The sequence below is a fragment of the Pimephales promelas genome, chromosome 19 (assembly GCF_988280905.1).
Source record: "Pimephales promelas chromosome 19, fPimPro1.hap1.1, whole genome shotgun sequence".
Classification (NCBI taxonomy): domain Eukaryota; kingdom Metazoa; phylum Chordata; class Actinopteri; order Cypriniformes; family Leuciscidae; genus Pimephales; species Pimephales promelas.
This window is the reverse complement of record NC_142787.1, coordinates 30,741,162-30,753,111: the sequence shown is the minus strand read 5'-3', so window position 1 is coordinate 30,753,111 and position 11,950 is coordinate 30,741,162. Positions and strand designations below refer to the sequence as shown.

The 11,950-nt window shown below is 36.3% G+C and overlaps 1 protein-coding gene and 1 long non-coding RNA gene across 2 annotated transcripts in view; both read left to right on the top strand.

The window, feature by feature from the left end:
* The first annotated feature begins 610 nt into the window (after window positions 1-610).
* Window positions 611-11,950, top strand: part of map4k6 (mitogen-activated protein kinase kinase kinase kinase 6) — a 29,865-nt gene continuing 18,525 nt past the window's right edge. Inside the window, exons 1-12 of the mRNA XM_039677297.2 lie at window positions 611-909; window positions 6,986-7,043; window positions 8,098-8,188; window positions 8,752-8,816; window positions 9,049-9,104; window positions 9,341-9,388; window positions 9,545-9,587; window positions 9,703-9,775; window positions 10,985-11,116; window positions 11,427-11,489; window positions 11,574-11,655; window positions 11,740-11,850. Of these exons, the coding sequence (XP_039533231.2) occupies window positions 817-909; window positions 6,986-7,043; window positions 8,098-8,188; window positions 8,752-8,816; window positions 9,049-9,104; window positions 9,341-9,388; window positions 9,545-9,587; window positions 9,703-9,775; window positions 10,985-11,116; window positions 11,427-11,489; window positions 11,574-11,655; window positions 11,740-11,850 (915 nt within the window). The 5' untranslated portion in view covers window positions 611-816. The remainder of the gene's footprint in view (window positions 910-6,985; window positions 7,044-8,097; window positions 8,189-8,751; window positions 8,817-9,048; window positions 9,105-9,340; window positions 9,389-9,544; window positions 9,588-9,702; window positions 9,776-10,984; window positions 11,117-11,426; window positions 11,490-11,573; window positions 11,656-11,739; window positions 11,851-11,950) is intronic.
* On the top strand, window positions 2,161-3,186 carry LOC120462110 (uncharacterized). The gene is made up of 4 exons (XR_016147546.1): window positions 2,161-2,297; window positions 2,463-2,534; window positions 2,741-2,951; window positions 3,145-3,186. It is a non-coding gene; the product is annotated as an uncharacterized LOC120462110 (long non-coding RNA).

Below are 11,950 nucleotides of genomic sequence, written 5' to 3'. Positions count from 1 at the left end.
GGCTGGGTTGTTATTGCAATATTAGCCTACTATAATAAGTAGGCTACATTGCCTACATGGGGGACAGGACTATAAAATAAAGTGCTACCATCATTTACTCAGCCTCACGTTGTTCCAAAACTGTATGATTTTTTTTTCTTCTGCTGAACACGAAGGTATTTTTTAAGAACATGGGTAATCAAGCAGTTAACGGGCCCAATTGACTTCCATTGTAGATCTATAGAAAATGTATTTTGTGTTCAGTAGAAGAAAGAAATCAATACAAGTTTGGAACAACAGGTGAGTAAATTATGACAGAATTTTCTTTTTTTTATGGGGGGTTGAACATACCTCTTAAAAGAACGATATTTTTCTTCTCGAGCATTTTTTTATTAAAGAATGTAGCCTACACAATGAGTAAATCTCTTACAAAAATATCACAAGGATATGTAAAAAAAGAAGAAAATATACGAACACTAGGCTATGTAAAAAAAGAAGAAGAAGTGACCAATATGTGCATCTTTTGGTTTCTGTTTTCTAAATTCATTTAAAGCAGATCAGAATGATCCATATTGTTTCATTTTATTATAACCTGTTCAAAAGCAGGCGTTCTGCGCCATCCTGTTGCGCTCTCGTCTCGTGAACGCGTCTTGTGTGAACGCCCCCTGTGTTCAGCGTGCAGACAGACAGAGAGATGCGTTTGTCATCGCTGCTATGTTCACTCGGGTGCACTTGTTACGCGGATGTTGAGGAAGTGGTGTTTGTGGCATTTGGATGAGTATCATCCGTTGATTCAGTAGCTATACCGTGAGAAAACGAATCCAATGCCGCGCTGCTATGGACGCGATCGGCGTGTCGCACACGGATCCGCTCGATGACTATGAGCTCATACACCGCATAGGCAGCGGGACTTATGGAGATGTGTTCAAGGTAGGACTAAACAAGTGTCGATTTCCGTAAACAATTCGTGCAACTAAGGCTTGTGTTTGTGTCGATATGATGCAAAAATACAATAACCAAAATTGCACAACCAGACCCAGATAGCAACAAAGTCTGGGCCGAGTCTGGCTTATATTCGGCACTTCTGGCTTAATTCTGGCACTGTTTTTTTCACACTCTTGTGTCAAACAGTACTAGGCTAAGCTCTGGCTGGAGTCTGGCTAACCAAAAGAAACAAATCAAATTGTATCTGTTTGGCTAAGCTTTGGCTTGAGTTCGGTCTGCCAGAATAAGGACATTTTTGGCTGAGATCTGGTTGGGTTTTGGTTGGCTGAGCAAATAACAGACCTCATGAAAGTGCTGTACTGTAAAATAGCCGTGTAAGATGTGGTGTTAAATTGGTTCATATTTTAGACATAATTATAATGCAACCTCATAAATAGGGTTAATTTTGTTAAAAATAATAAAATGAAATAAGTTTGTTATAGACCTAGTTAAAAATACATATAGATATGTATGCAAATAGTTCTCTTTTACACAGGCAGGTTTTAAGGAAAGAAGCCTTGATTATTCTATTGGCAAGATTATTTTAATGGGTGGGGTTAAGGAGGTGATAATGTGCAGATTGCAGAATGGGAAAAAAAAGATGTTTGCAAAATGACTGAAGACAAATGGTTCAGTCTGCAGCATAGACAAAAGATTGAATGGAACTGAAAGAGTAGGCTACTTTGTGGTTATCCAAATGGTAATCAATATGCCACACACACACACACACACACACACACAAAAATTCACTTTTTGGGGAATTTATTAGGTAGCCTACAGATGTACTACAAAAACCCATGGTTAAACTATGATTTTTTGAAGCAAAAACCACCCATGCTTTGAGTTTTCACAATTCCTCAATAAAAAAATTATATAATCTCCATAAAATAGCCTATACATAGCCTATTGTAAGTATTTGGAGAATAAACATTTATGTTCTCCACGTAAACCATTGAAATCGGTTAAATAAAACGTGGTTCTGTTTTTAAAAATCTCCGGGAAACTTGCGTGTTTTTAGAGCAGTGTGAGCAAACCACGCGGCAGTCGATGCGACGTCTGTGGCTGCTGATACAATCTGGTTTGCAATGCATCATGGAAATTGTAGTTGATTTACATGTACAGTGTTAAATCCGCTTTGCAAAAAAGACTACTTTTCCCAGAATGCACCCAGTGACACCATCCCGCCTACCAGAGGATCCGGAAGTTGCGTAGCAGCTATTCAGCAACTCAACGCAGTCGCGGTGAAATTCAAATAACTAAGTTAGTTGTTCTAACTTCGACATTCACGCTGTGTTGGTTTTATCTTTTGAAGTTTTAATAGCTACATGATCAAGGTAAGTTTATAGTTTTTCACTATCTTAACACGTGGATTTTAATCTATAGCGCATTACTAGATACGATTTTTGGGGGGTTTGTGTGGTTGGATTTTATTTGTTTTTATGTTGGAGAGGAAATAGAATTGATGTTTGAATTCTGTTTTTCATTGAAAATTAACATAGTGAAGAACATCGGAAGCTGCTTCTTGCTGAACAACAGCTGATCTTTCTGAGGCCACCAAAACGGAAAATAAAGTAAGATTGATTATTTTTTAACGTTAATTCATTAACATAGACCTTTCTTACAGGTCCTTATATATTTGTGCAGTTTAACACATTATAATGCACATTTCTTTTTGAATTGCAAAAAGGGAATTTGTCACTGAATAGTCTTTACATGACCATACCACACTTTCTTAATCAAATTTAGTAATCATTAAAAAAATGTACCTTTCCTAAAGATGAAACAGGCGACTAATGGATGAAAATGACCCCGATGAGGAGGCTACTGCAGCCATGGCAAGTAGAGAAGTTCACAAGACCTCACAGAACATCGCAGGCAACAGGATTTAACTTTACAGTCTCACAGACAGGCAATACAGTCACCATGGCATCATGAAACACCCAGACCACAGAGAAAAAGCCTCTCAAGTGATGACCGATTAATAAGATGTAAGATTTCATTTAGTACTTTTAATAAGATGTAAGATTTCATTTAGTATTTTTCATCATATATTCACTGTTAGTGTAAGGATACTATAGCATGTGTCATAGCAGTGGTGGTGTGGCATGCATGACACATTTACACTTTTGCTTTACTGTTTGTATGAATTTAATGTATTGCTTGGTTTCTGTTGCTTTTTAGTACGGTGGCTGAGAGGTCTCAACATTCTGCAACAGAAGAAAATGGATGCAAACAGAAAAAAAACCCTGTAAAATAAGAACATCTTTATCACATGTGCTAAAACACAACCAAATACATAAATGCTCTCCAAATGTCCGGCCAACAAATATCTACTCGACAATGGTGTTCATTGTTTTATTTTTATTATTATTTATTGTTTGCATTGTATTTGCAGCATGTGTGTTGTGAAACTGATGTCTTGACTTGCTGGTGTTTTTCTTGTTTGCATGTTTTCTTCTGTTGCAGGACTTTGAGATCTCTCGGCCAACATATTTTTGTTAATTTTTGTATCTCATTATTTAAGAATGCCACATACACATTTTTGTTACATTTTAATTTATTGCTGTCTTTTTATTATTCTTGTAATGTGAATTATAGTTATATTTTGTTTTGTCTTACTCTAGTATTGGCTTGTATTTTGTTGTTTATCCTTTTATCTGGCTGAGATTGTCTTCCCTTCTCAATAAAATATTGTTCTTTGCATTTCTGTAGTGTCATTTTTTTTATTATACCTTGTTTTACACAGGAATAATTTCTGGTTCAGTTTTGGGGACTCTGGTATAATATTGGCCCAGTTATGGCTGTTTTCTGCAGCTTCTGGATAAGATGTGGCTGAGTTCTGGCCTAAAGGTGGTGGCAGTTTGGCTTTTGTCTGGCTGACATATGGGGAGTACGGCGTTGTTTTGGCCCAGTTCTGGGTAATATCTGGGTACACTGCAAAGCTCTGGGCGAGTTTTGGTTTGCTCACGGCTTTGAACTGGTTGACTTACGGCAAACAGCACTTGGGCCAACCTTGGCCCGTAATTCCATGCGGTATGTGGGCCAAAATCTCAGCCGAAATTAAGCCAGATCCGGCCCAAGGCCAATTTGCTATCTGGGGAGCTTTCTTTCTTTCTTTCTTTCTTTCTTTCTTTCTTTCTTTCTTTCTTTCTTTCTTTCTTTCTTTCTTTCTTTCTTTCTTTCTTTCTTTCTTTCTTTCTTTCTTTCTTTCTTTCTTTCTTTCTTTCTTTCTGTTCTTCGTTACACTCTCAGTTACTCACTCTCTTACCTTTTCAAAAAACTTTTGTCCATTTCATGAGCTAATAAGTACATTTTAGGTGTTAATATGTACATTTTGGGTGCTAATATGTACATTTTAAGTGTTAATATAAACATTTTAAGTGTTAATATGTACAAAAGTGTTAAAATGAACATTTTAGGTGCTAATATGTCCATTTCAGGAGGTAATATGTCCATTTTAGGTGGTAATATGTACATTTGAGGTACTAATATGTACATTTTAAGTGTTAATATGTACATTTTATGTGCTAAAATGTGCATTTTAGGTGCTAATATGTCAAATTCATGAGCTAAAATGTCCTTTTCAGGTGGTAATATGTCCATTTTAGATGCTAATATGTACCACTAAGGTACCAATATGCAGCCTTTGGGTACAAAAGTGTACCTTTTGAAAAGGTACAGCCCCAGTGACAGCTTTTGTACCTTAATTTTTTTTTTTTGAGAGTGTACCAAAGATTTCCCAGCTAACAAAAGAACGTTTTGCTAACGTTCCCATTCTTTGAACATTTCATTAGTAACATTTAAAAAATAAGACAAACGTCCAACTAATCACTTCTGAAAAACAAAAACAAAAAAAAGTACAATGAACAATAAATAAAGCTTGTTTTTGTGCTAAAGTTTTTATAACTAATTAGACCAGATAACTTTCAACTAACATTCTCGTTACTGGAAGAACGTATAGGCTACTCATAACTTTGAAAGACCCTTGCAAAGTCTGGGAACGGTCCATGTTTGCTGGGTTATTTGTTGCTAGCATGGGATTTTGGCTAAACTATGCTAACTATGGTAAAAGGCATTTAATAGACGTCTAATAGCCGTCCAAACACAACCCTGACGTCTAGGCTAAAACAGGGCAAATTTGACATCAGTTTAATAGACATCGGTCTAACCATAACAAAAGTCATCAATTTAGTCAATTCATCAATTTAAACTAGTAATCAGGTAATGAATATCACACATCTCGCAAGTTATTTAGGCAAAAACGTTACCAAATTCGAGGTTAGCTATTTGGCTAGAAGTGCATTACTCATAGCCGGACAACATCGGGTCTACATTCATTTACTCTTAATGTTCCAAAACACTTTCTAGTTGTACAATCTGTTGTTAGTCTCATGAGACAGATACCACAGATGTTGATTGTGCTTTCGAACTGGAAAATGATGATGACTAATATATTATGCATGTGCCTTAAAGGGACGGTTCATCCAAAAATGTTGTCATTATTTATTTACTCACCTTCAAGTTGTTCATCACTGAGTTTCTTTCTTCTGCTGAACATAAAAGACAATATTTTGAACCAAACAGTTTTTGGACCCCATTGATTTCCATAGTGAGTGACTTCCATGGAGGTCAATGAGGCCCATCAACTGTTTGATTAACAACATTCTTCAAAATATCTTCTTTTGTGTTCAACAGAAGAGAGAAATTGAGCTTCGGAACAACTTGAAGATGAGTAGACTGAATTATGACATTATTTTTTGGTGAACAATCCCCTTAATGTGCTGAAGGAAGGAACTAACCATTTCACAGTATGAGTGATGATGTGTGTACTAAATGTCTGACCATGTTACGCACTTTCACACCCCATTGACTTTGATGTTCAGCAACGCCCATGTGGCTCTGGCATGTTTAAACACCATTGAAAAAACGTAAAAAAAAAAAAAAAATGCACTCTTCATGAGAGAGAAACCACCATACTGAACTTGATGGAAACATACGGAAAATGAAATGTTTTCCATTCTATGCATTGCAATGTGCAACAGATATAACAGGCAGTGAAGAACATTTTCAATTTGTATATGAGGAAGCAAATAGTAAAAATGTGCAAATTTTTTATGCATATTTTGCCATGCTAAATTGTCCAGTGACCTTGTGCCCCAATTGGGTGGAATAGAGTATCCATTTATATCGCTCTGCCTGAACAAACATGAATCATGGCCTTGATAACAGAGAAAGTCACATTACAGGATGTGATTGTGTTCAGCAGGAAAGAAAACAGGAAATGAGCGCTGCTACTCTGTTTCATCTCTACTTCACCTTTCCAGTGTCTGCTCATCCACTATTGGCTGCTGGTTGCCACGGTTACAGGCAGGCAGCTTCATTGACCACACTGGCACATAATGTTTCTTACAAAACGTATGATGGTTTTCAGTGGTGGCAGATGTTTTGACACATTTTTTAAAGGGATAGTTCACTCAAAAATGTAAATTCCGCCATCATAAACTCACCCTAATGTTGTTCCCAACCTGTTTGAGTTTCTTTATTCTTCTGAACACACACACACACACACACACACACACACACACACACACACACACACACAAAAAAAGGTATTTTGAAGTATGTTGGTAACCAAAACAATTTTTGGACCCCATTTACTTTCATTATTATGGAAGTCAACTGTCCGGTTCTTGTGATGTAGTGAATTAGACAATCACATTTCTTTCATGTTAAAATATTATAAGGCCTTTAAAAGCTGGAACTGATACCAGTCAGATGTCAAAGAGGTAGTGTGTATTTGTGAATGTATTCAAATACTTGTGGTTCTTTGTGCACTGGCTTTTTATGATCCACTGCAACCACAAAAAACAATGTAGGAGCTTGAAAGTGACATGACACAACCGTTTTTAGTGTCACAAGCGACCTTAAAAAAGAACCAGGAGGAAATTTGTCTTAAACTGAATGATGCAAAGATTTGATGTCAACACCATAATGCACCAACTTTGTTTCTTTGTCCTTATAGGCCCGTAGCATTAAGACTTCAGTCATCGCAGCAATTAAAGTGGTCAAACTGGACCCTGGTAAGTCAAAAACTTTATTTTTCAATAAATCTCATTTGCATTGTATTGATATGGCCTTTTCAGTAGATGTGGATGATATTTAAGTGGTCAATCTAATGTAAATAAAGTTAGTTTGAACGTATTTTAAAATGGGAAAATGTTCTTTTTCTAAACCCGTCTTTAGTTTAAACCCATTACTTCTTTAGCAACTGTTGACATTTGCTTTTTTTTTCTAATATATGTAACTCTATGGAATTTCTGTATGTTGAAATAGTTTTAAACTATCCACTACTGCAGGGATTCCCAAACTTTTTTGTCAACCGAACCCCTCTGACCTAAAATATTAATTTCATGCACCCCTTGACAATTTAAAGGGATAGTTCACCCAAAAAAATACATATTAAAGGAGTAGTTCACTTTTGAAAAAACTTTTGCTGATAATTTACTCACCCCCATGTCATCCAAGATGTCCATGTCTTTCTTTCTTCAGTCGAAAAGAAATTAAGGTTTTTGATGAAAACATTCATATAATGGACTTCATTGGGGTCCAAACGGTTCAAGGTCCAAAAGACAGTTTCAGTGCAAAAGGGCTTTAAACGATTCCAGACGATGAATAAGGGTCTTATCAAGCGAAACGATCGCTCATTTAATAAATAAATAACAAAGTTGAAGTTTTATAAGCTCAAATGCTCGCCTTGCTCTGTTCTGTGTGACTCTCCTGTTCGAACTCGTTCATCAAAATGAACGAATCTTTTCCCGAGTCAATTTGTTCATTTCGTTCGTTGAATGAACCAAATGACATTAAAAAAGATTCATTCATTTTGATGAACGAGTTCGAACAGGATAGTCACACAGAACAGAGCAAGGAGAGCATTTGAGCTTATAAAACTTCAACTTTGTTATTTATTTATTAAATGAGCGATCGTTTCGCTTGATAAGAGCCTTATTCACTGCAGCATCTGAGTTTCAGATCAATCTTTTAATCCTGCAAATCCCTTTTTTTGGAAGGCAAAATGTTGAAAACATGATAGCAAAGCAAGATTAAAGACAAGTCCTCTTTTTCTGTTTCTGTCAGGTGATGATATTTCAAGCATTCAGCATGAGATAACCATGATGAAGGATTGCACTCACAAAAACATTGTGGCCTATTTCGGCAGCTACCTCAGGTTAGTTATTTTAGTGTATGCTGATGATTTAGTTATTACGTCTCCTTATAGTGCAGGATTACAACAGCTGCTTCGAGTATGTTCAAGTTATGGTGTGCAGCATGATATTAAATGTAATATTAAAAAAAGAGCGTGGTCATGATTGTTAAAACCAAAGAGGACCAAGTTTTAAATGTAGTAAGCGATAGTTCACTTTGAAATTAATTTTTGGTATACCTCAAGGGCATCCAATATGTAGGCGTCTTTGTTTCCGCAGTAGTTTAAATTTTGATATTTTGTCTGTCAGTCATATAATGGAGGTCTATGGTCACCACCTCAAAGAGCATACACAGAGAAGTCCAAATTAAACATGATTTAATGACTGGTAAATGTAAGTACACATTGATGGCCTAAGACACGAAACGAGCGGTTTGTGTGAGAAAACCAACAGTATTTATATCGTTTTTACCTCTCGTTGGTTTGGACCCATGGGTCTGAAATAAAGACTAATAATTAGCCCCCCAGGACACTAATAAATAGGATACTGAAGTAAATCTAAAAATGAACTCCTTCATATTCCACAGAAATAACAAGTTATGGATCTGCATGGAGTTTTGTGGAGGAGGATCATTGCAGGACATTTACCACGGTACAATTCAAAAACTGACATATCTAATGTAATAATGAATGTGCTACATGAATGCATATAATTACAATTACTGTACTAGGACATTATTAGCACTGCAAATACATTGTTTCCGTATTTGTATGAAGGCTCATTTCGTTTGCAGTGCTTTCTGTTGTTATTTAGATTGCCTGAAAGAGGATTAATGCTCATATTGTAATTCATCAGTCTGAATAAGGTCATTGTGTTTGTGCAGTCACTGGTCCTCTGAAAGAGAGACAGATAGCCTATGTGAGCAGAGAGACACTTCAGGTGAGTATACTGGCAAGTTTTTCATCACTTTAGGCTCATGTTGTTAATGATCGGTTGTCTTTTCACACTATTCTTAATCCCCTTTTAACTCTGAATCAATCAATGTTTCAAAATTTTAACACTGCAGCAATTTTAATTAAATAGCAGCGACCAGTGCTCGAATTTGGTGGCGAGTTAACAATCAATCTAAACAATTTCTGCTGTATTTTTCACAATTGTTTTCCATCTGTTTACAGGGACTACATCATCTCCATCATGCAGGAAAAATGCATAGAGACATAAAAGTAATTTTACAAATCAATTAGCCATTGGCATGCAGTGACAGTTAGTAGTTCACTATGTGTATATGAGTCTGTATCTGTATATCTCTCTGTAGCACAATGATGCATGTGAGATGATAGCGTGGATGTGCTCATTGTGTCATTACTGGTTGCCCACAGGGTGCCAACATTCTTTTGACAGAGCGAGGAGATGTCAAACTAGGTCAGTCTGGGTTTACCCCTGTCTCAGACACACACACACACACACGCATATATTAACTAATACTCCATAAATCTCTTAAATATGGCCTTTTGTCTCCCCTCCGTCTGTCTATCAGCGGATTTTGGAGTGGCAGCTGAGATCAACGCATCTGTTGCTAAGAGAAAGTCCTTCATCGGGACGCCGTACTGGTGAGTCACCAAGATATGCTACTTTTGTAAACACTTTCTTTTAGAGTTCAAAAGATTGCCATCGGTTAGTAAAAAGTACATTAAAAAAAGTAATATTTTAATAAAAAAGTTTCTACCTTAACCCTCTGGGGTTGTTCGGCCCAAATGGACCTGAAGAATTTATATAATTTTTTTTTTTTTAAATCACAGCTTCCTCGAAATGGTCCGAAATTTGGTGACTTTGTTGGTATTTGGTATTTGAACACCCAAAAAAATTGGGGACAGGATGTGAGTAGTCTAAGTGGTTGTAAAAAAAATAGTCCAAATGGACCCGCATGGAAAATGAATGGGAAATTGGCAAAAATGTGAAAATACTGAGCTTTTTTTGTGCGTACAATCTACAAATCAGCCACGATCTTGAAAAAAAGCACACAACAGTGACATCAAAACATCAAGAGTGCAAAACAGACACACACACACACACACACTCACTTTTATACACACACACCAAAAATTCAGATTATACATGTGTTTTGCATTTTTAAAATGCTCAGTTTGTCCACCAGATGCCATCCATCTCTTTTCAATTATTGCTTTTATGAGGCCTAGGCTTGACTCTAAAATGAAATACAGCTTTAAAATTTTTTTTTTTTTAAATTTTTTTTTTTCCAATATTTTTTTCTATTATGTTCAATGGGGGGAAATTTTGTCATAATTATTGCATTAATTAATACTAATTATACATTTTTTTTATTTTTGAAATTTTCTCAAAACACCAAAAAAGAAAAGAAAAAATATTATAAAAAACGAGTAAAAAAAAAATCATGATTTTTTTTTTTTTTTTTTTTTTAAATATGAATCCCGCCCTTTGGGTCCATTTAGACCCGAACACCCGAATGTGTGACTCTGAAACGAACAACCCGGGGTCATGAACTGGCTTTTTAAAAATATTTATATCGTTGTCTGAGGTCAGCTTATGACGTTTACTTGGTTTTTACATAAAAAAACATCAAAATTAATAAGCAATAGGCTATTTCATACCCTAGTTTTGAGCTTAGCTCAAAAACGCTCGGTTTTTATTGGCGTCTCGCACTGAAGACTTGGAAGCAGCGACTGTCTTCTTCCACAACCAGGCCTTGCACAATATTTTGTATTGCTTGCTTGGTAGCTCGAGGTAGGCATGTATGTTTTTGCTTCTTTCTTATATAACTTAATGACTTTCTCTCTCAGGATGGCCCCGGAGGTTGCGGCAGTGGAAAGGAAAGGGGGTTATAACCAGCTGTGTGATATCTGGGCGGTGGGCATCACAGCTATTGAACTAGCAGAGCTGCAACCGCCTATGTTTGACCTACATCCTATGAGGTTTGAACACACACACTAACATCATGTGAGAATCACACTAAAAAGTAACGATGTTAAAGGTGCAATTTCATCTGTTTTAATGATTAATAATTAGGGCTGTAAAACGATTAATCGCATCCAAAATAAAAGTTTGTGAACTGTGTATAATTATTTTATATATATAAATACACACCAATGTATTTATTAGCAGAATTAGCCATCCAATATGCCAAAATGTCAAATACTTCTAACATTAGATTGTGTTGAACTTGGTTTGGAATAGATTTGGTGGCTGTGAAGAATAGCAAAGTTTTTGTTATTATGCCCTCAGAGCTCTGATGCTGATGTCCAAGAGCAGTTTTCAGCCTCCCAAACTGAAGGACAAGAGCAAATGGTATTTAAATAAAAAGTATCATCTCATCTTTGCATTTTATTCAGTTTGCGAAATCAATGAGAGCAAGTTCATTTGCATTATTAGGTCCACAGAATTTCACAATTTCATCAAAATGGCCCTCACGAAGAGTCCTCGGAAAAGGCCGACCGCAGAAAAACTCCTACAGGTTGGCTACTTGCTGACCAAAACTTTGTTTATTTCAGGGCCTAGCTTTATTACAATGACCCTTTTTTTTGTTTGGCTTTTTCAGCATGCTTTTGTCACGCAGCTCCTCACACGTAACCTGGCTATAGAGTTGCTGGACACAGTCAATAACCCTGATCTTCAACAGACACACACTATGGATGAGAGCGACCTGGAGGTGAATGGGGGGCAATAAATGAGATTTCGCTTTAAAATGGGGAAACAGTTTGTTTTAGATCTTTTTAAGATTAAAGCTCAAGTATGCAGCGTTTTCTCCA